This window comes from Talpa europaea (assembly GCF_964194135.1).
Source record: "Talpa europaea genome assembly, chromosome: 7".
In the NCBI taxonomy this organism is placed as follows: Eukaryota; Metazoa; Chordata; class Mammalia; order Eulipotyphla; family Talpidae; genus Talpa; species Talpa europaea.
Window position 1 is genome coordinate 125541760 of NC_140074.1, and position 24038 is coordinate 125565797.

A 24038-nucleotide genomic window follows, 5' to 3' on the forward strand; every position below is an offset into this window, starting at 1 on the left:
AACATTGAGCCCAAGAGGTTCCTTCTCCAAACTCCTGCTTTCTCATCTCCATGGGAATATAAATGGCTCCTGCTTTGTTTACCATGATCCTTTAAGACGGACAGGTAAAGCACGTGCGTAGTGAGGAGGGAGAGCGGGAGAAAATCCTCCAAACAAGGATGGCACAGATTCAAGAACAGCATCACATCCCCCCAAGTATTGGGTTGTCAAAGAAGTCATAGAAAAAAATATGTCATAACTTTTCCAACAACCCATACCATGTTTATATTTTCATACACCTCCCAGGCACAGACACACAGGAAAAGTCTTTAAAAAAAATAAGAAGCACTCAAACAATATATTTTGTAACAAATTTGCAGAGCCTCACCCTCTTCTGAAAATAAATTGCCTGCCTCAAGAAACACAAACCCTAGCAGGTTGTTATTTAGAAGTTAGCTTCTTTATGTATAAAGTTTAGAAAACGAAACCACCTCCTCCCCAGAACAACAACAAAAAGAACAAGCATGTAATGAGCCACATTTGTCTCTTGAATGATTGCCTTTTATGTTAGATGGCAACAGAGCTGACAAGAGATTAAAATCCTGGTTCATCTGAAGCTGAAATCTTGACTGGAGAAACCCCAGTCATGGGTTAAATCGAAGGCCCACAGTTGAATGATGACAATATGGTGGCCACTTGACCGGAACTCCATTTATTAAGAAGCCCTCGACCCGAAGGGTAGTCCAGGACCCAGCAGCCCCAAGGCGCTAGCGAGAAACACAGATTCACCCCAGCTGCATCCTAACCAGCTTGTGCATGCGCAGTCCAAGCTGAGGAGCGGGGCTCTGAGTGGACTCAGTACCCACAGTCAACCCCCTGGAAGTTCAGGCCCTTCCGGTGAGCCAGGAAAGGATTGAAAACAGCAACTTAGACCTTTAAGCTTAGCACAGACTTAGCAGTGTTTGCTCCTGACCTTTAGAGTAGGCGCCCTGCCAGCAGCCAGAGGCTTGTCAATGCTGAGGCCGCATCACAGGCAGACAGCCACCACAGAACTGTGAGCTTGACCTTGGCCAACCACATTTTCCTGTCTTGCCTCTCTCCTGTGCTCTGAGCAGAAATGCCCACTTGCTTCGGTCAGGTCTTTCCACCTCATTCCTCTCTCTTTCCCCGGAGTGCAAACCCTGCCTCAGTCCCATCGGCCTTCAGACTGGAGAAGGTGAGAACTGGGGATAATGCTCCTTTTCCCCACTCAATCCCGAGACTCTCGAAGCCGGCCAGGGAATACTCACCACACACAGTGATGTTGACCGTGTTGCTCTTCTTGACCACCTTGCCTATGCCTGCTAGGCAGGTGTATGGCCCGCTGTCCGACGCGGAGGCTATCTTTGTGAAATTTTGAGTCTGGGACACAATCATTTCTCCCTTTTGTATGGAGAAGTTGGCTGAAGTTGGCTCTCCTGGCACAGAGCACCACAAACTCAAGATTTCACCTTGGTCCAGCCTTGTGGAGGTAAATTCCAGCTTGGGCTTGGAAAATAGCTCTGGAAAAACAGTGCAGGGGAATGGGATAAGATGTTTCTGGGAACCACCCGCACCCTACTTTGGCCCAGCTGCTTTTGACGGAACTAGCCCTCAACTTCGTGCAGAGAGTTTACCTTTGCTTTTCATATACCTGATATCACCATTACAGAGCCTGGGCGCGTTCTTTGCCTGGGATTTCAATGGCAGGGATTCCTGTCTTGTTAATCTAATTTATCTCACAGACATGGATTAGGAAAGTTTTGCAACTTGAATGCAGTAAGTAATGACTCATGCATTCACTCATTTTTTCATCCACTCACTTGTTTTATTTCATAAGTATTTATTTCAGACCAGCTCTGTGCTTGGGCACCTTGGTTGGCACTGGGGAGAGAGCAGTGAAAAAAGATACAGTCCCTGACTTCAGACTATTTATATCTAGTGAGAGATTTAGATGGGGTGTTTGCAGCAGACCCCAGAGAGGGGAGCCTGAACGTAGGTGTGGGGACTCAGGAGAGGCCTCTTGGGGGCTGCTATCCAGAAGGAAATTGTCCTAGGCAGGGGGAACAGCATCTGGAGGGCAGCCAGAGGCAGGAGGTTCAAGCAGCTGGAAGTTCAATTGGCCTGGAAAATAGCGGAAGTAGAAGAGGAAGAAACGGAGCTCTTGAAGGACCTTCGGAGCACCTTTGGAGTAGAGATTTATCTCAGGGCATTGAGAACCATGGGGAGAGTGGGGTCAGGGGGACACATCAGTGATTGTTGCGAGGGGATCTATGGGAGGAGAAGGGATGGGGTTGGTGGGGCTCAGGCTGGAAGCAGGAGGGGCTGTAGTGCAGACTTGAAGCAGATGACAGCATAGGGTGTGCGGGTGGGAAGAAGTGGCAGCTGCCCACCGTCCCTCCAGCACCTCCCGTAGAGAGGGATGCAAATGACTCCTTCAGCCTCCTGGGGGCAAGCATTTTGTAAGCTATGAGCTGTATGCCACTTTCAGGGGTTATTAATCTCATAATTTAAGCCTGGTGTCAGCAGGCTTAAAGAATGAAATTGACTTTCAAGAAATCGTATCCTCTCCTAATTTAACTATTTCCCAGAAATATATCGATATTTCAGAGTTGTGGTGTATGTTTCATTGTCAGCTACAGGGAAGTTACTAATTAAATACTTAATTGAAGCGAAGGCTTGGGCCTCTCATGTGAGCAAATGCACCCTGGCTTCCTTGATGCAAAAGGAAGCAGGAGTCTCTTCTGAAATATCTGCATGTGGAGAAAGGGACCGAGACTCAAAGTTTCTCTTGGGGAACATTCTTAGGCTAGAGATTTGAGAATGCAAGCAGGACTCAGGGAGTCAAATGCTGCCTGGGACTCTGAATTGACCTGCCACACAGATTTGAAGGTAAAAATGAACACCGTCATTGTCATCAGTGGAAATCATTTCTATCGTAGTTGGGCTATCGTGTCTTTCTGGTTTCCTCCACAGGCATAAAGAAAAACTTCAAATAAAGTGGGATCCCAATAACAGATCTACATGTCATTAATATAAATTCCTCCCTCTCTCCCTTCCTCCCTCCTGCTTCCTTTCCGCCATATCAGCATTGACTCATCTGTTTTCACAGCACCATCAAAAACTCTAGGTCAGGAATGGGGGAAAGTAAACAAAGAAATTGCTACAAACTTCTAAAGTGGTTAACAATCTCACTGGGCAGATACCCCAAAACGTGAAAAAATGGCTTAGGAAAAAAATCCCAAAGTAATCTCATTTAAAATATGTAAACGAAAATGTAAAGCATAGAACCCATTTTCCTGAGGTGGATGCAAGGTGGTTTCCAATTAGGATGAAATGTTAGGAAAGACCCTGACTTTATACACAGACTGTCCATAAAGGACAGGATGCAACACCAGCTGGACCCTCACAAGGAGTAGTGGGGGGTTGAGGGTCAGTCTTGTTCACTCGTTGAATGGATATCATGGAGCTCCCCAATGGGCCAGGCTCTGTGCTGAGTATCAATGATGTAAGATGTATTAAGCCATACACTGGCCCTTTAAGAGCTCACACAGAGCGGTGGAGAGAGACCCTCATCATGATGGTGTGTGAAGACAGGGCAGAGAGCAAGGGGGCATGTGAGGACCCTCTGCCTGGGAAGCTGGAGGGAGATTTGGGTCTGATCTTGAAGGATAAGAGATTTTTTTTTCAGTGGCCAAGAGAAAAAGTGCTCTTGGCACCATGGGGAAAATGTACATCAATCCACGGTACAATGTTTAACCAAGTGGAAGTGTGGCTGTTATTTTTTTTTTTTTATAGAGGCATGGGTTTTTTTTTATTTTATTTATTTATTTGTTTGTTTGTTTTTTGTTTATACATGCACTGGGTACAGTCAGAAGCACGGGAGGGTGAGAGAATTCACCAGAGCCAGAGCGGGGAGCAGAGCAGGCAGAAGGACCCAAGAACACTGCTGAGGGGAGCAGCGGGCGGCAGGAGAGGTCTGCGCGCCATGTGGGACCCTCCTCTGGTGGCCGGGAAGCAGCCGGGGATCGAACCGGCGCTGCAGAGGCTGTGGGCAGCTTCGCAACCCAGCGCTCAACCGTTGCGCCACCGGGAAGGCCTGGCTGTTATTTTTTTTAAAAGATTTATTTATTTATGCATACAAGAGCTGGGGTACAGGCCAGAGGTGTGGTGGTTGAGAGGATTCGCCAGAGACAGAGTGGGGAACAGAACAGGCAGATTGACCAAAGTACACTGCTGAGGGGAGCAGCGGGGCGAGTCAGGAGAGGTCTGCTGCGCCATGTGGGTAGCTCCCTGGCTGGCTGGGAATCAAACTTGTGCTGCAGTGGCTGCGGATTGCTTCATAGGTTGCGTCTTCACCCTTGCGCCACCAGGGAGGCCCTGTGGCTGTTATTTTTGAGTTCACTCATGCTTTCTCCCTCCTGACCTGTGTCTGGCATAGTGCTTGGCACAGAGGAGCCATAAATGCGATGGCTAGTACCAGAACCCCTAGCTGACATTCACCGAGTCCTTCCTCAGTATGAGCCTCTGTACAGCAGAGTCATCATGGGCCACTGTAGCAGGCTTCTCGGTGACGCCGTCATTATCCCCATCTCATGAAGTGTGACAAGAAGTTCTCTAACTCACCCAAGGTCACTGCTGTAGTGAGTGGCAGGGTTGGAATCAGACCCACACTCTCAAGCACCACAGCAAAAGGCTTATGCCCTTGGCACTGACATGTGGGCCCCCAGCCCTGCGCCCCTGCCTGCCTCCTTTCATTCAGACAAGCAGAAGCCTCAGCAACCACTGGCCTCATGGGTCCCTGCAGTCCCTCCCTGCGCGCGCACCCACTGGCAGCAGCCCTACCTGTTATGTTGACCACGATGCTGCTGACCTTGGATATGCGGCTGGTTTCGACCTTGCACTTGTAATGGCCACTGTGCTCCACCATGGCCATCACGGAGTAGACGGCTTCGTTGCCTTGCTTGCTGTGGGCCACGATCGTCTTGTCCTTCTGGATTAAGATCTCTGGATTCGCCTGGGTCAGGTGTGTGACCTGGATGGTGCACTTAATCTGGAGCTGATCTCCCTCCGTGATCAGCCCCATGGGTCTGATCTGGAACCTGGGAGTAGTGAAGGATTCTGCAAGCAGAGGACAAGCTGGTTGGATTCAGGTCCAGACCTGGACAGGGGGAGAAGGGCTTCCTCCCCTCTCTGCTGTTTTTGTTGTCAACCACTGTTTATCCTTTTTGATTAAAAATATTCAAACTTTCCTCTCAAAACCTTTGTTTAGGCTGATCTGAGGCTCATGCCCTTCTTGTTCGTTCTTCAGCCTCTTTTATTGCAATTCTCCTTCTTGAAGTTCTCAAGGCCAAACCACCGCCTCTAGATCTCATCTAGAACCTTCTTCAAATGACCCCAGAAACAACCCCAGCAGCTAGAAACAGATGCTTCTCATGCCTACCAAGGGGACTTTCATGGAACTATGGTATTGCAGTGTAAATATTTCAGCTTTCAAAAGTGACAATGATGTAAACTGTGTGGCTTCATGGAGATGCATATTTAAATAACCACATGCCCCAACAAAGTGATTTCTAGTCTATTCAATTTTTTTTTAATATTGGCCATGATTGACTAAATTGATTTCATGAATCAAGCAGTTTGAAATACACTGTTTTAATAAAGTATCAGAATCAGATAGGAGGGTGTGGAATCTTCGGGAAATGGTGAGGTAGGCCTTCACCCCCACGAAAAAAAATAGCAAAGTATATACACAGACTACAAGGAAGTAAAATACAGATTGGGGTGTTTAAAAAACCAAAAATGATGTAATATTTTAATATTCACTAGTTGTTTTTTTTTTTTAAAGATTTATTTATTTATTCATACAAGCACTGGGTACAGTCAGAAGTGCGGGAGGGAGAGAGAATTCACCAGAGCCAGAGTGGGGAAGAGAACAGGCAGACTGACGAAGTACACTGCTGAGGGTAGCAGTGGGAGCGGCAGGAGAGGTCTGTCGCGCCTTTAATATTCACTAGTTTTTTACTGTAAAGTCATTTAAATTCAAAATTTTAAAAAATACCAGTTAAAAAAATAGCCTGCTTTCCCGAGTAAAAATAAAAAAAAAAAAAAAAAAAGAAAGGCAGAGAACAAGTGCCCTCTGGAGCAGCTTAAAACTAACTGAAAGGTATTTCTTATCTCCAAGTGAACTCTGGAGATGCACCAGAGATTCTAATGCAGGTCAGGGGGGAGGGAGATGTAAATTGTGGAAATAGTAAGAGAAAACAAGTGCATTTTTTTTTCTTTAAAAACCTTAGAGGTGGGCCTTCCTGGTGGCACAGGAATTAGAGTCTCAATGCTGTCAAGCATCCCCAGCCACTGTGGCATGAGTTCGATCCCCAGCCAGAGAACTGACCCACATGGCACAGCAGACCTCTCCTGTCTCACCCACTGCTCCCCTCAGCAGTGTATTTTAGTCAATCTGCCTGTTCTGTTCCCCACTCTGTCTCTGGTGAATCCTCTCACCCCCTGCACCTCTGGCCTACACCCCAGTTCTTGTATGCATAAATAAATAAGAACAAATCTTTAAAAAAAAATAAAAACCTTAGTAGGTGGAAGAACTTTAGGAGTGAATCACAAATCTGAAAATCATAAAGAAAAAAAGATAAAAAAGATGCATGAATTTGATTTACTAAAGATTTAAAAAATTCTGCTGGGAAAACTTACCATAAAATAAGGGCGAGTGACATACTTGGGGAAATATGGGTGCATTACCTGACAAAGAGCTAATTCTTTTACTTTATAAAAGGCTCAAACAAATCAGTCAAAAACAGTAAAAATGGACAAAGTGTATATAAACATGCAGTTTATAGGAGGGCAGGGAATGTACTAGACCAATTAACATAAAGAACATCCACAATCTTTCTAAAGAAATGCAAATCACAGTTGCAGGGATATATCACTGTGCTTCAATTAGATTCACAAAAATAATAAAATGTTTGTGTACCGGTGTTAGCTCAATTAAAAAAGGCATATACAAGCACACAAATTAATAATAATAAAATGCTACTAATGCCCCATGTTTGTTTAAGTATGTGGAAAAGTAAATATTGGCATAATTTTCCACAGAAACGTTCAATTATTTTGAAGAAGACTTTGGCAATCTCCATTGTATTGAAAATGCAGAAAGCATTTGAATCAGCAAATGACTGTTAGGAATCAATTCCATAAATAATAATAATAAAATACTTGCAAAAGTGCACATAACTACTAGTCTGTCCATTGCAAGATTGTTTTTACAGTAAACAAATGAACAAACAAACAAAAACCCCAGGAAAACAATGAAATGTCCAGCCATAGAAAATTAGGTAAACAATTTAGGGTAGTTCTTTAAGAGGATTTTGAGTTGCCACTAAAATGGTGTAGAGCTATATCTTTATTTTTCCATGTGGACAAGAATCCACAACATGTTGTTAAGTTAGGAGAAATTAGAGTATGCTTGATAGGTGCTTTTTTTTTTTAATAGAAGCAATGAAAACAATCACTGTGCATGCATGAATGTCTAACTACTCGTAGTTTTCTGTGGTAAGTGGTACTATGATCACCTTATACTTTATAGCATGTTCTGAAAATTTTACACATACCATGCATTTATTATGATCAGAAATAGATCATTACCTATTAAAGATAAATAAATGATATACATAATATTCCTATTATGTCATGCATATTGTAAATTATGTATATATAGTGTGTACTATGTATTATGTGTATATGTATGTAGGATCACATGTTGTGTATGTAAGTTTGTATACATATATCCATACCCAATGGGCAGGGGTAAAGCAAGCTGCTGAAAGCAGAGGGTCATCTATGACAAACTTTAGGGCTCCTATTATCCCAGGAGATAATGAGGCCACCTGCATTATCCCCTGACTCTTCCCAGCTTCATGAGTCCTTCCCCCACAGGTGACAGGGAGCTGCTGTTACCTGCCCTGGAGCTCTGCTTGTCTTGGGCACACGCACAGAGGGGGAGCCCCTCACCAAATGTGGGAGGCAAAGACTGAAGACCTGTGTCCCCTCCCCCCTCCCAATACTCTCCAGTCCCCACCGTTTGGTGTCTGACCTGTATGGCTTAAAGCCTTGGTTTCCAAACTGCAGGTCCCACAGTATCACTCCAGGGAGTCTTGGCCAGTGTTTGAAAGTATAGAATCGAATTGAATTGAATCGAATTGAATAAAATAGAATAGAACAGAGCGCATCATACATTAAGGTTAGGTATTCTTTGTGAAACTTCTGTTTGGGGAATTTGTAAATATATTTTGATGCATATTTATATATGTATACATTTTACGCATATATATTTCATATATACATATGCACACATATGTGTATATACAAGTACATATATATACAAATATATACAAGTACATATATACACAAATATATACAGGTACATATATATACACAAATGTGTATGTATGTGTGTATATACATATATACACACATATATACATATACACACATACATATTATATATATATATATATATATATATATATATATATATAAACTGTATTGCAAAGAAAAGGTTTGAAAAGTAGAAGGTCATTAAGAATAATCCTGAGAACACAGCCCAACCAGAGGCTCCAACCCCATCCCCGTTCTGGGCCCTTCCTCCCTTACTAAACCAGCCAAGCAAAAAGAATGATAAAAATAAAAGCAGGACTCTGACCCCTCACAGTGACCATTTCACTCCTGACAGTCTGCGAGGACTCCACGTGGGTCCCAGAAAAGATGCTAGCTTGACAGTGGAAAAAGATAATGTGGTCCTGTTCTTCCACTGTGAATTCCATCATCATAAAATTTTGGTTCTGAGAAGTCTTTTCTCTTCTTTGCTTGGCTTCTTTGACATCAAGCTTAAATTTTTCAATGGCGAAATGGATGGGAGGCCTTTCCTCAGGGACAGAGCAATTGACCTTCACGAACCCGCCTTCTATGGCCTCCTTCTTGTCCAGGGTCACTTGAGGACTTGGCACTCCTTTGGGGGGAAGAGAAAGTCCATTAGCATCGGTTTGATCTAGCAGCAGGAGTTTCCCTCAGCTGAGTCATGGTGCTTGGAAGGTTCTTTTGTCATGTTTCAGAACACCCAGCCTGCCAGGCAATGATTGACCTTTGTACCTAGAACCTTGGTTCAGGCGTTTTGAGACATACAAACTATCTTTAAGATGAGGTTGGTGCTTTCAATGTTTATAATACCCATGTGAGCTAGCATTAAAATAAAAGCAAATCGCCAGTATTTATTACTATTACTGTCATTGTTGTCATTTACCGAATGACAGCCACAAACTTCTTCACTATATATCCATGACTCCATGTAATTCTCCTAACAACCCTCCTGCGTCAGCAAGCCAGAGAGATTTTATGCTCATTTTACAGACGAAGCTCAATCCCAGAAAGATTCAAGACCCATCCAGCAGCTCATAGTCAACAAGCCCCGTGGCTGCTGACAGTTGACCCCAAGTCTGTCTGACTCCAAAGCCAGAGTTTGGGGTGGGAGAGTGGGGACAGAGGAGGAATGCATGTTCCCCCAGTTCACTGAGCAAAGGTGAAAATAACCAAGCAGTGTCTGGGGGGGTCTGAAAAGAAGTCCTGGGACCTGATCTTGGAGAAGGGGTATCATATAGACAGATGAGGTGGAATGGGGGCTCAGACATATTGGGGTACATGTGTGCGGGGAATTGCTTGTGGTGAGGGATGTGAGTGGCTTTTCAGGAAGGCCTTCTAGAGCAGAGAAAGGGCTGGAGGGGCCAGTGCATCAGGTGAAGAGATCAGGTTGGGGAGAACCTGGCTGAGAGCAGATACACAGGTCCGTGGTTGAGCCGAGAAGCTTCAGCCCTGAGTCAGACAGCTCAGCCTGCCTCTCCCTTGACGTGCCACTTCACCCGGTCACTGACAGCTCTCAGGAAGCTTGTTCAACCTAGTTAGTTCAGAGAAGGAGGTGTCCTCTTGGGAAGGAGACCTGGCTGCATTCACACCACTGTTGTCACCTGTCGGGTGCCCTGCCTGGTTCAGAGGAAGGACTTGGTCAATGTCTAATGAATGAATGAAGTGCCCTTTATCGACCACGAAGACCCATCCTATTAATAAAGAGGCAGAGAGAGACCAATGTTAGGATCAAGTAAATGTTGGTTCTAACTCTGGCTTTGCCTTTGATGAATCCCAAGTCTGGCACATGCCACTCAAGTTCCTGAGCCCCAGTGGCCATGCCAGGAACGGGCAGGAGCCACGTTTTTCTCCCAGTGATACTGCCGGGGTTAAATGCAAAGTGTATAAAGCACTTATAACTGTTTATTTCCTCCTACATGGGAGTTCTTCTTACTGGAAGTAAAAATATTAACAATTTTAATGACTTCCGATCATAGAAGTGACCATAAAAATGCAAAAATGACCATCATGGCAGCTGTTGTCAAGGAAGTTCGGGCAGAATCCATTAAATTGTCCATTAAATTGTCCAAGTTTTAAGAAAAATTACCTTAAGCTTCCAAAGGCCGCCAGCACATTTCTTTTCAAAACTCATTTTACAAATTTGCAATCTGCCCATCTTTCCTCGTCGCTAACATCAATGCCCAGGCCTCTGTTCCTCCCCTGCTCTCAGCAAAGATGGGGAAGGATGGGCCTGAATCCCTGTGGCTGCTGCTTCTGATGATACAAAGAGATGACCAGCCAGTCATGCCCCCCAAGTGTCCACAGGACCCCCAGGAGGAGTTGGCCTGGAGCTGGATGCAGCCACATGCTTCCCCGGGAGCCTCAAAGACTGACAAGAAAGTGGTCAGAGAGTCAAGGCTAGTGAATGGAAAATGACCCCAGCACTTGCCTGCTGGGTCTGCCATCTCCCGTGTGTCATCCCCCCTAAGGATGGCCTGAGCCGAGCATGGGTGGGCCATTCATTCATTCATTCATTCGGTACCTGGTACTGAACACGCTTTACTTGCTGTCCTGTTTCATCCTCAAAACAAAAAACCTTCAAGGGCATTCAGAGTCACCTGGTTGTCTCTGTCTGAGAGACAGGAGGAAATGAAGACCCCAAGAGGCACAAGAACTGGGTGCTCTGCTGGGATCCCAACCCCTTTCTCAGCCTCTACCTCTCCCTCTTTTGCTACCTCCAATTAATCAGACCTTGCCCCACTCATCATCATGCAAACCTGACACCTCTTCTGTCTCTGGGCCTAAGGTCCCTTCTTCTAGGAGGCTGTCCTAACTTCTCCAGGGAGCACTGTGTCCTCCCTCTCGTGTGCTCCTGAGGCACTCAGATCACATGACTATGGGGCCACAATCATTTGTTGAAATGCTCTCTTCCCTACCAGGCTGCAACTGCCTCCAGAGCTGGGACCTCCTGGATGCGTTTCACCACCAGCCCTTGGTTTCCCCCTGCTTCGCAACTTTAGGAAATGCTGCTTGAGGAATTAAACCAATGAATGGATGGATGCAACCCTTTATCTCTGAACACCCATTTCCTGCAATGATTCCCCTCTTGCTTTTCCATCCCTCTCCATTGCTACCTGCCCTTTATATCTGTTAACTTTGTTCCACAATCATTTATGGAGGGCATCCTTTAAGCCAGAATCTTTCTTGGAGATACAAAAAAAAAAATCTTTCCTCATGATCTGACAGTCCAGAAGAGTAAACAGATGTGTTAGATATCGTTGCAGTGTGGGGTGAAATAGTAACTGCCACCGATTGGGAAGTGATCGTGTGCTGGAAATCACACTAAGCACTCCACCGGCACCATCTCTTTTCATCCTCTCAGTAACGATCTGGGTGTCGTTGTTATCTTCCCTTCACTGGTGAGAATGTCAGTGTAAAGGGATTTGCTCAGATTAACCCGGGCAAAGGACTGCAGAATTCAGGGTCAACGCTGAGCCATATAGACCAGTGAACACAGAGAGAGCAAAAGAGCTGGAAGGCCTGGGACCCTGGAGGTGATCCACTTGTTTGGGAAAGCGTATGAGATCTCTGAGTTGAGTCTTGAAAGAGAAATTGTTCATGAGAAGATAAGATAAAGATGAGAGGAAGAAGGGGTCTCCCTGGAGAGGGACTAGTGTGTGCAAGGGCATGGAAGAGAGAAAAGTGCCGACATGGAAGAGGAAAATGCTAGGCAGGTGAGCAACAAGAATGATGCAGGTACACCCGTTGTGAACTATGCACTCAATTCCCGTTCTTGCTCCTGCGGGTGCTAACAGGTCATCGGCTTGCGTTACATTAAGTTCCAGGGACTCACCTCTCACGAACACCTGGTACTCTGCAGAGGTCTTCTCCTTGTTGTTCAGAATCACAGTGCATTTGTAGGTCCCTGAGTCATAGGCTCGGGCTTGGGGAACAGGAAAACTCTCTGTGTTCTTCATGGTGGAGATGTTGTAAAAAAGCACATCATTCTTATAGAACAGCATGTGGTGATGAGGCTTGACATGGTAGGTGGTGCTGACATCCACATTGCACTGCAGGGTCAGGTTCTCCCCATTTTGCACCTCATTCTTCGGCAGGATATCCATTTGGATGCTGTTGATGGTGAAAGCTACGTGCCAGAGGGAAAGAGTTCAGACATACCTGTTATCTCAGAAACAACATCACTCTGATGACCTTCCCCACATTGGATGGTCATTATCACATCCTGTGCACTGTTGTATCCAAAGCTCCCAAAGTCTTACAGGGGCCGGTGGGTAAGACTGCGTGTAGTGGCTCAAGCCTGGGGCAGTTGGTACTAAGTTACTCATATTCCTGCCAAGACCAGGTGGCAGTCTGCAGAGTGTGACAAATAAAACCTGTCCATAAGATATATCAAGCTGTGAGCTGCCCCATCATGGCCCCCGGGGGGGGGGGAGTGGAGGACACAGAATTCAAACAGACAAATATCCACGTCCTGGTTCATCGCTGGCTGACCTTGTGTGATGACCTCTCTGAGCTCAGTTTTCTCAGCTTAAGATGGGGCAGCAATCGCTACTTATTAGGTTGTTGCAAGACTTCCTGGAGAGGGGCAGGAAAGGACCCAATATAGTGACTGCTGATTAATGAAGGCTACCACAATACTAACACACGCCCAGGAACTTTGCTTCGCCACCCAGGCCTGACCAAAATAGCACGGCCCCAGCTGGCATTTTCTATCTGACAGACTCAGAGACCTCAGCACATGGGTGAAGAAGAGAAACCACTTCTGAGTCAGCCACTGGCTTTGCCCATTCCCTCCTGCCACCAAGCAGCAAACAGCCACGGGTTCTCCTCTCCCAATGAGGGGAGTCTCTGGTCAAGCCCCCAAATCAGCCACAAGACCCACCTACCTACCTAGGCTCTGCCAGAAACTGGACCTCAGATCAACTAGCTACACGCATTACCTCTGGCCCATTTTCTTCAACATTTAATTGGCTTTTATCCAGTAACTGTAGGTGATAACAGAAGTCAGCTGACTAGGGATCACATTGACCTAAAATCCATGACCTTAACATCAAATCGCTCAACCTCTCAAAAACCCCAAACCTCTTAAGTCTCCCTGATCCACTTCCATCCTCACGGAGGCTATCCGTTTGACATCTTTCAGCCGGGGCTGAGAGCTACGGCGTCTGTGTTTTGTTAGCCTCCGGTCGCATTTACCTTCATAAAGTATGAATGAAACAGTTAAGAGATTTAAGTGCTTGAGTGAATAGTGCTGTCAAATTCTTCAGCCCTCCCCAAAGGCAGATGATCAGTATCTATGTGAATACCCTGAAGAGCCCACAGACAAATTATTTTGAAATAATGCAAGTTTAGAAAGGTGGATGGGCAGAAGATTAATATTTAAAAAATCAGGGTTGTGGTCACCTTTAGGGGAGGGTGGTAGGAGTGGGAGAGCACGCAGGTAGATAAAGACACTGCTAATGGGACCTTCCTGGTGGCTCAGGCGGTTGAGCGTAGCGCTGTGAAGCTATCTGCAGCCTCTGCAGCACGGGTTCGATTCCCGGCCGGCCAGAGAGATATCCACATCGTGCGGCAGACCTCTCCTGTCTTGCCCGTTGCTGGTTCGTCTGTCTGTTCCGCTCCCTGCTCTGTCTCTGAATCTTCTCACCCTCCTCCACCTCTGGCCTGTAACCCAGCTCTTGTATAAATAAATAAATCTTTTAAAAAAAGGCACTGCTGGGGCCTCCCCGGTGGCGCAGCAGTTGAGCGCTGGGTTGCAAAGCTGCCCGCAGCCTCTGCAGCGCCGGTTCGATCCCCGGCTGCTCCCCGGCCACCGGAGGAGGGTCCCACATGGCGCGCAGACCTCTCCTGCTGCCCGCTGCTCCCCTCAGCAGTGTACTTCGGTCCTTCTACCTGCTCTGCTCTCCGCTCTGGCTCTGATGAATTCTCTCACCCTCCCGCGCTTCTGACTGTACCCAGTGCATGTATAAACAAAAAACAAACAAACAAACAAATAAATAAATAAAAAGCATGCCTCTATAAAAAAAAAAAAATCTTTAAAAAAAGGCACTGCTAATGTTCTGGTTCTTGGGTTGAGTAGTGTGGTTGGATGAATTCATCATGTTATTAAAAATGAATAAAGCAAAAGGTAATATGTGCAAATCAAAGATGAGAATGTGCTATGAACCAATGATTATAATTATACAATTCTGTGTACTTGAAGTTCAAAAAGTAAAAATACAGAGAAAACGCCAGAGCTTAAAATTACTTTCCCTTTCTGTTTCCGACCACTAGTTTTCCCTCCCATTGCACAACCAACCACTGATTTTCATTTCTTGCATAGCCTTCCAGCTAATCTCTTTATGCATCTATAAGCAAATACAAAAATAAAGCCCCTGCCCCTGCCCAAGACATAACTCTCCATACACAAATGTGGCGCCTTCCAGTGTGGACCTTACCCAAAGTGTATGTGGCCCACAGAGGCCTTCAGGGGCTGAGGTGGCGTGGGGCAGTGGGCACCAGGGGTTCCTCGAGGCCAGACAAGATCACACAGATTAGGCGACACTCCTAATGTTCAATTCTTACCAGGCACTTTTAGAAAAGGGAAAATATTCCCAGGCCATGACAGATGGATGGGTACCAGGTCACACAGAATCTCTAAATCCCCTTTTCCTTGGATCAGCAATGATTTCCAGAAATTTCTATGTCTGGACCAACTCACTCTGGTCCCTCATAGAACTATATCAACCCACAGAGCTTTGGCTCTTCATCAGGGGGTGCTATGAAGGACTGAATCAGACCCCCACCCCATACTCCCATGTTGAGGCCTAACCCCTAGTACCTCAGAATGTGACTGTCTTGGAAGAAAAGGCCTTTAAAGACCTGAATAAGTTAAAATGGGCCCTAATCCAACCTGACTGGTATCCTCTTACAAGGAAATTTAGACAAAGAGAGATCAGGGCATAGCCACGGAGGAAAAACCACTTGAGGACACTGCAAGGCAACAAGGAGGGAGGCCTTGGAAGACACCAAATCTGCTGACACAGCAGCCTCAGACTTCCAGACTCTAGGACTGTGAGGAAATAAATTTCTGTTGTTGAAGCCACGCAGCCTGTGGTATTTTGTTACGCAAAACACTAGGAAACTAATACAGATGCCGTTAAGGAAATATCTATGGATCCTAATGTTCTGTGTGATCCAGGATGTCATCTCTGTGTTTATGCATCTATGTTTTGCCCCCAATTTTTTTTTAAGATAGATTTATTTATTTATTTATTTATACAAGCACTGGGTACAGTCAGAAGCGTGGGAGGGTGAGAGGATTCACCAGAGACAGAGCGGAGAGCAGAACAGGCAGACTGACGAAATACACTGCTGAGGGGAGCAGCGGGCAGCAGGAGAGGTCTGCAGGCCATGTGGGACCCTCGTCCCGGTGGCCAGGGATCGAACCGGCACTGCAGAGGCTGTGGGCAGCTTCACAAGCCAGCGCTCAATCGCTGTGCCACCGGGGAGGCCCTCCCCCCAATTTTTTTTAAAGATTTATTTATTTATGCACACAAGAGCTGGGGTGCAGGCCAGAGGTGTGGAGGGTGAGAAGGTCCACCAGAGACAGAGCAGGGAGCAGAACAGGCAGACTGACTGAAATACACTGCTGAGGGGAGCAGCGGGCAGGACAGGAGAGGTCTGCCGCACCATGTGGGTAGCTCCCTGGCCAGGGATGGACCTGGTGCTGCAGTGGCTGCCAATAGCTTCATAGTGCTGAGACTTAACCCTTTGAGCCACCAGAGAGGTCCCCTCCCCCAATTTTTTTTTTAATGAATCTTGTTTTCCTTTTTGCTTTGATTGCTCAGAAGTACAAACCTAAAATTTTACTTCTGTCCCTAGCAACCTCTGGAATATATTTTATGTTCTAAAAGTCCCGGTTTTACTTGCTTGTCTTTATTTTCCTGTCACCCAAATTTCCTCCTTTATTTTATCCTATTGAATAGCAATACGTAACTTTTGTTTTTTCAAAGAACAAAAGGAACAGTTTGACACTGGCTAGAGATCCTGGTAAAAACTGTCTTTTAATAGTCAATTCTTTCTTGAGCAGTTTAAAATTTAATTCGTCTCTAACATGTCTCAGGTTTTAAAAGAATCCAGTGATGCACATCTGTCCTTTTCTGATGAGCAATTAATTTAACAAAAAGAGGCATCTGCTAAGTCCGCGTCACAAAGCAAGGAGATGGTTTAAACTCAAGTTTCCTGCTGAAGTAATCCTTAGTAGTCCCATGTCTGCCTTTCTCTATTCCATATCAGCTCCTGGCCCCAAGGCCCTGCTTGGGGCGCTCTCAGAAAAAAGTTTCTTTGGATGGTATTTAGTTTCACACCAATTAATCCGGTCCCTTCCCAGGCAGGGACAGGCAGTCCCATTACACATCCAGTGCGTGCTCCTCCATCCTATCAGCAGATGGAGAGTGGAAGATAAATGCATGGCCAGGTCACCTGGCTGGTCATCTCTCCTCTCATCACTTTAAGCAAAGGAGTGAGTTTCCCTGAGCTCTGTCTTTGCCCACACCATAGTCAAGACGGACCTCTGTGATGGGAACCTGGATTTAAGGACGTGGAGTCCCTGCGCCGATGCAGGGCTGGAGAAATGTCAGGTAGATTCTGTGAGTTGCAGAAATAAAACCAACTCTTGACTCTTGAGGTTTCTAAACCTCTATCTCTGCTCCATGTTGCTGCTAAATTTTTCCCAAATAAAATCATTTAAAATTTTATATTCATTTTAATGTATAGGAACACCTCCAGACTCTTAGGGTTAATTATCACAGGCCGAGGCCACTTGACTGTCATTGTGCTGAATGAGACACACACCCTGATTGGTGAAGTCCCAGGTGGGACACGGTGCTGGGGACAGAAATAAAGCAGGTTGGACACACCAGGGTCCACGCCCTTGACCTGACAGCCATTAGTGCGCTGACCTTGGGAGTCCTGTAGCCCTGGAGACCACCACACTTCCTCCTCTGAAATGGAAACTTTATTTTAATCTTGAACAATGACTGAACCAAGGTAGCTGAGCGGGGGTGGGGGTGGGGGGGCAGTATATGTGCCACAAAGGGCGGGGGCATGGTTGGTATCCCCTCGCTTCTCTGTGCCTGCGCTGCACCTGGTTCTGGGGGTTCAGAGGAGACTGAGCCCGGCACAGTTCCTGCCCTCCAGGAGCTCACAGTCTGCTTGTCACATTCTTCCCTACTCCAGGGCTCCCAGCCTCAGCCCCATCCCTGCCTGTGTCTCCTATAGACTGGGCCAAGTTCATGTTCCTTTTCTCAGAGCTCTGCCACTTTTGAACGAATTTAAAGCAAACTTGGCTAAAGCTCCAGGTGGTAATTCTTTGGGGGGGGGGGGTGATGCCCACTTGCTGGGAGCACTTCCGCCACCTGGGAGCACTTCCGCCACCTGGGAGCACTTCCACCATCTTGTTTTCTAAGTAACTCAGACACATCTGCTTAAATAAGACAACTGATTCACTGACAGAACATCACACCCCTGGCCAGCTGCAATAAACCGGGAAAAAGAAAGGTGGGCAGGATGGAAGAAGAGAACACTTTTGATAAACTGTAGTAGGAATCCCAGCTCTTAGACTTAACACAAAAACAGCGGTGATGCAACAAAAACAGCGGCCTGGACTCTACCATCATGGCCGCCAGCCTGCAGGAGCCAACCTTCAAGACGCCCCCCCCCCCCCCCCCGGAGCCTTGTCCGCATGTGGTCGTTTTCCAGCTCAGACTTGGCCTGTGTGACCAACAAATACTGCAGGAGTGTCAGGGATTCACCTGTAAGATCAAGTTATAAAAGGCACCCAGGGACTGTAGTGCCCACCCCCAAAATCCTAAAATGAAGGGGGCTGCTTTCCTCTACCTCAAGTCACAGGCAGCAGGTGCAGATGCTCCCGGGAAGATGAGGCATCGTGACCCAATCAGCCACTTGGCCTTCAACCTGAAAATGACTCAGGAAGAAAGAGGGGGGGCAGGGGGTAGCCACCACTGTTAGGAAAATTACAGGGAGCCATGAAGCAAGGTCCCCGAAGAACTCCCGGGCTCAGCATGGAACGTGTTGGCCCATCTTCTTCTGTGGATCTCAACCATCTCCAAGTTCATTTTGGGTCCTTCTCAATGAGCCCCCTGTGGAGCACCTGTGCCAGGTGCTGGGCTTACAGGGTACATAAGAAATCATCCTTGCTGCCCAGACGGGGCGGGCCGGTGCGGCCCAGATGACTGAAGCGCAGTGATGTCAGCAGCAAGAGGGCTGACCAGGGGAGGTCAAGGAAAGTCTGAAGGAAGCGACCTGGGCCTGGCCTTGGACCAGACCAAGAATGGGCGGTGGGGTGCTCCGGGCAAGGGAACAGCACGTCCCAGGGCACAGGGACATGAGAAATCAATGCATTCTGGGCACGGGCAGCCACAGGAACCAGAGTCTAGGGCAGGAGGTGTCAGAACAGAGGACCTTGCCCTCTGTGCTGATAAGCTGGCCCCTGTTCTGACAGCCTTCAAGAGGTGACGGGATGATATTGGCGCTTTAGGGAGGTCACGCTGGGCCTTTGGAGGAAGAGACTGGAGGCCTATAAACAGCCTGGATGGTGACGCAGGTGGAAGCTGAGGCCTGAGCAAAGGCAGGCACAGCGGGAATAGGCAAGGGTGGACTTGAGAACTTTCTAGTGGATGCAAAAGGACTTGATTTGGGGGATGATAAAAGTGTTCTGGAACTAGACCGTGGTGATGGTTGCATAGTATCAGGGAAGCAACACATGTCATTAATAATACATTTCATGTATATTTTCACACACAGAGAGATTGTGTGATTGGATATGGTGGTTGAGGCAGAGAGTAGAAGGGAAGTTTTCTGGAAAATGCTAGAAAAAGATAAGGAGGAAGCAAAGTCATGGGGATGCAGCTGTTGAGGGGTCTGGTGGACAAATAGGAGCAGACATCACCCGCTGACCCCCTGTGATGTTCGGGGAGAGGCCAGAACTGACTGGACCAGGGGAGGTGCTGGTGCAGAGGCGGGTTGAGCTCCAGGAAGGACATGGCTGTGGAGACTGCAGAGAGCGGGGAGGCATGCAGACTTCAGGAAAAGTCTCCCCTGGGGGATAGGAGTGGGTTTGTCACACGGGTAGGAGAAACACTAGACAAAAGTGTGCAGAAGGTCAAGGAAGGAAGTTTCGTGCAAGGCAGCACATGGGCCCGAGAGCCAGGGGCTGGGAGAGTTCCTCGGGAGCCCTCAGGAGAGGGGATGCTGTGGCAGAAGCTGCGGGGCCAAGGCCCGACTGCTAAGTGAGGGGGCACTGGGAGGCAGAGACAGCGACTATAAACCAGCCTTCAGGGTCTCCCTGGTGGTGCAAGGGGTTAAGACGCAACCTATGAAGCTATCTGCAGCCACTGCAGCAAGAGTTCACTCCCTGGCCAGGGAGCTACACACATGGCGCAGCAGACCTCTCCTGACTCACCCGCTGCTCCCCTCAGCAGTGTGTTTCATTCCATCTGCCTGTTCTGTTCCCCGCTCGTCTCTGGTGAGTCCTCTAACCCCCCACATTTCTGGCCTGTACCCCAGTTCTTACATGCATAAATAAATAAATCTTTAAAAAGAAAAAGCCAGCCTTCAGCAATGTTTGACTGAGGAAGGGAGTAGATAGAAAAGGTCTCAAAATAGTAAATGCAGGGTAGCTTGTGATTTTCCATTTTCCTAAAACAACCACCACAGCAAAGAGTTACCAGTCACACTGGGAGATTGAAGGAAAGACCCAGAAGAGGGGCAGAGATCCTAAAAGTGGGCTGAGGCTGAATAAATGATAGGGTGAGACCCTGGGGGTGATGGCAGGGATGGGCTCTGAGCCGGGGCCCACGGGGCCAGGCTGCTCTGATCAGCCATGGGTGGACAGCGCCTCAAAGCTGGGCCGGAGCCGGGAGGATGGGTGCAGAGGCAGATAAGCCTGAAGCTGGGGCAGGGCGGGAAGTTGAGGGAGTTCCCTCCAGACAGCACTATTTTCTAGGTGAAGATGGAGTGAGGTCATCTCCTGAAGCAGGAGGGCCGGGGGTGGGCAGGGGCCTGAGATGAAAGGAGGGAAGCAGCAGGAGGGGTCACCTGAGCAAGCTGGGGGGGGGGGGTCAGCATGATCTTGCGGGGCCTAAGGAATGGGACACCTGGTCCCAGCCCCCTGTCTGCTAATAGCCACGCAAAAGTGACTTAGCATCTCTGGGCCTCAGTTTCCTTAAGTGTGCAACAAGGTGGAGGCCTGCAGAAGGAGTGGAGACCTCCCCCTGCTCTAAATCCTGCAGTTCTACAGCCTTTCCAAAATTACTAAGAACTTTCTCTGGAAACCCTGGGAAGGGAGCAAGTTACTTCCATCTGCGGTAGAGAAGATGTGAGGAATGCAAGTCTTGGGGAATGGGTTGCTGCAGAGCCAGGGCGTGGTCTTGACAGGACCTGGGGTGTGTGGGCAGGAGTGGATAGTAAGGGGGTGGCATTGACCCTCGGACTCTACAGGATAATAAAGTTACTGGAAAGGAAACATTCTGTCTTAGTCACGGCCCTCAGGGCACACACCTCACTTTGACTCTCTGCCGTGGAGATTCTTATCATCCCCATTTTACAGATTGGAGAAAGACTCAAAGAAGCAAAGTAAGAATGACTTTAAAAATGTGAGTCAGGCCTAAGGCTCCCGACAGTCAGGTTTGGGTTAGTGGGGGTTCTGGTGCGATGCTCGCTGGCTCTCACAAGGGCAAGTCATTTCTCTGGGGCACAGAGACATCCCTGGTCAATGAGGATGATCAGAAGATAATGGATATCCTGCCTCACGGTTGCCATGGGGATCGAATGCTCGTGCAAGAACAATGGATTGCTGGCAGCCAAGCTCCCCTCCAGCCACAGCTCAACAAACCAGCCTCATCCACACCCCTGTCTCCAAAGACCTGGATGACCCAGCACCCCTGTTCTTTGCCAAGTAAGGTGGCCTCTGTCAAGGGGATTGCATTCTGTGGGTTCTCCCTCCATTCAGCCCAGAGGCCCAGCGAGCCCTCCCCCACTTCACATGGTCCCAGAGGAAGCACAACAAAATCTATTTATCTCAAAGATTCAAAATCGGTCTAAAAAGCATAATAAGCCAGACTTCTAAGGTAAGACAAAGCCCCCTGCTCTGCCTTTCCGGGACGAGCTGAACACATGGCAAATAAAATCACAGCCTGCTGGGTAGATGGGAAATAAAATCCACTATCTAATTTACATCATTTGGGAGAAAAAAAGTTATAGCATCATAAACTCTGAAGCACTCATGTATTTCACGAATCTGACAAAAGGGTTATATCTCACTTGCGAATAAAAATAATGAGGAACAGGGTAGAACATGGAAATAAGAAATTTATGGTAGAATAACAAAAAACAAATGATAGAATCACTCACTTTTTTAAAAAATCACCTCCCCAATCCTACCTCCAGAAAACGCACATTCCTTCCAGAACACACCGATTAGAACCTGACTTAGAACAAGTGTTTTGCTCTAAAACTTTCTGAAAATGCCACAAGGGAAAAAAAAAAAAACCCTGAGCTCTCCATTGGAATATTTTTCTCAATTGTTACAAACATCAAACCCAAGCAATCTGACATGCATCTTCAGGCTCACGGAAAGACACGGTAAAGCCAGAGAGAAACTTGAACAACTTACTGTTTTCCTGACCCTCAAGGCTTGAACCTGGAAAAGACAGGAGAAATATGTTGAGTTCATTAGGCTTCAGTTCTCATGACGTTTAAATGATGTGGGAAAAGAAAAAGACTCACAGAGCAGAAGAGTCAGCAGGACTCCAAGACACATTTTGCCCTCTTGGGCCCGGGCCTGCGGCATCCTGAGAGAGAAGGCTGCGGCAGTTAGTTCTGCCGCCGGGACATTCCTCTGGGACAGGAGACCACAGGAGACCACAGGTGAAAACCCTGTCCTGTAAAAAGCAGAGAAACCCCTCTGGTGACTTCTCTGGCGCCACAGAGAAACTGGCCGTGGTGCTGGTCAGGTAATGGCGGCCATTGCTGGAAATCGGGAACAATGAGGCCTGGGCCGGCCTGATATCTCCTCAGGAAATGACTGGCCTTCCTGAGGGGCCACTGAACACAGTCGCTTTGTTTAGTTTTTTGGGAAAAAAAAGGCCCAAGTGCCATTTGCCTCGGCATTTCTGACTCTCTTGTCTGGCGGGGCTTGGCGCTCCTTCTCAGAGCAGGGTGAGAGGGTTCCTCCCGCGCTCCAGCTTCCACCCAAACGCTTCTCTCCTGGGACACCCAGGGAGACCTCTCGCCTTTCCTGTAGTCCCTCAGGGGCCTCTTTCTGCACAGTGTAAGTCTGGCCCTCTGTGGGACAGAGCTGACTTTTCCAGAAAATTGCAGATTCATCAGGATCTGCCACCAGGCCCAAGCTGAACTTGGAACTCAGTGGGACTAAGGCTCTCCCTGGCCTCTGCAGGTGGTTTCACTGTGGATGGAGGCAGCCCTGTGAGCTCCACCACAGGTGGTGGCCCCCTCCAGCCTGCACCCCTAAACATACACTCTACCCCGGGTCACAGGGAGCTTTCTGAGATATAAGTCAGTTCCTTTCACTCCCGTTTGAGACCTTGAAATGATTCCCTATGACTCTCCAAAGCAAGTTGGTTTATAATCCTCCTCAAATTCCACCCTTGCTTACACTTCTCCAGCCTGGTCTCTCACCACTTCCTTCCTGGCCCCTACAATCTGGTTACTAAATGATAATTTAGTAACTACTTATAATTTAGTAATTACTTATAATTCCTAGAACACAGCAAGTGCCTGCGCCTTTGACAATGTTCCCCTTCCCCTCTTCTGCATCAACTCCTCCTGAATTACCATCTTCCTCACCTTGAGCTGCCCTTCCTCCACACCTCTGTAGTCTTCTCTGTCAGACATTTTCTTGAAAGTGTCATAACAGGGCCTCCCTGGTGGTGCAGCAGGTTGAGTGCAGCACTGTGAAGCTGTCAGCAGCCTCTGCAGCGCTGGTTCAATTCCCAGCCAACCAGGAGCTACCCACATGGCGCAGCAGACCTCTCCTGTCTCGCCCGCTGCTCCCCTCAGCAGTGTATTTCAGTCAGTCTGCCTGTTCTGCTCCCCACTCTGTCTCTGGTGAATCCTCTCACCCATGCGCCTCTGGCCTGTACCCCAACTCTTGTGTAAATAAAATAAATCTTTAAAAAAAAAAAAAAAAGAAAGTGTCATAACAGCTGGCCCTCCCCCTGTGGGCTGCTGGCTCCATTGTGAGGACAAAGCCTGGTGCCTAGTAAATGATCAGAAAGCATTAGTAGAATGGAAGGTTGTCTGGGTGAACAAAGACAAGCTAAGAGTGTTGTCTGCGTTATATTATCACTGCTTAAAATTGAGGCGGCCGTACTGTTTCTGAAATAACTCCCCCCCCCCCACACACACACACACTTCCACAGGGTAAAGCTAAATCAGATTTGAACTGAGACAATAGAAACTAAACCCTTCTCTGCCTCAGGACCAGTACCAAGAGAAAGGTGGAGAACAATTCCTCTCTCTGCTCTAGAGTTCAATGGAAGTTTTGATAAGAGCTGTTGAGAACCAGTGCATGCATGCGGAAAGAAATTTTT

The 24038-nt window shown here is 47.4% G+C and overlaps 1 protein-coding gene across 1 annotated transcript in view; it reads right to left on the reverse strand.

The window, feature by feature from the left end:
- The window catches only part of PECAM1 (platelet and endothelial cell adhesion molecule 1), a gene marked incomplete at both ends in the record, with an annotated part of 52933 nt that extends 30657 nt beyond the window's left edge, over window positions 1-22276 (reverse strand). Inside the window, 6 exons of the mRNA XM_084238902.1 lie at window positions 1269-1520; window positions 4843-5118; window positions 8711-9016; window positions 12257-12550; window positions 22100-22126; window positions 22213-22276. Of these exons, the coding sequence (XP_084095028.1) occupies window positions 1269-1520; window positions 4843-5118; window positions 8711-9016; window positions 12257-12550; window positions 22100-22126; window positions 22213-22276 (1219 nt within the window). The remainder of the gene's footprint in view (window positions 1-1268; window positions 1521-4842; window positions 5119-8710; window positions 9017-12256; window positions 12551-22099; window positions 22127-22212) is intronic.
- Window positions 22277-24038: the final 1762 nt, after the last annotated feature.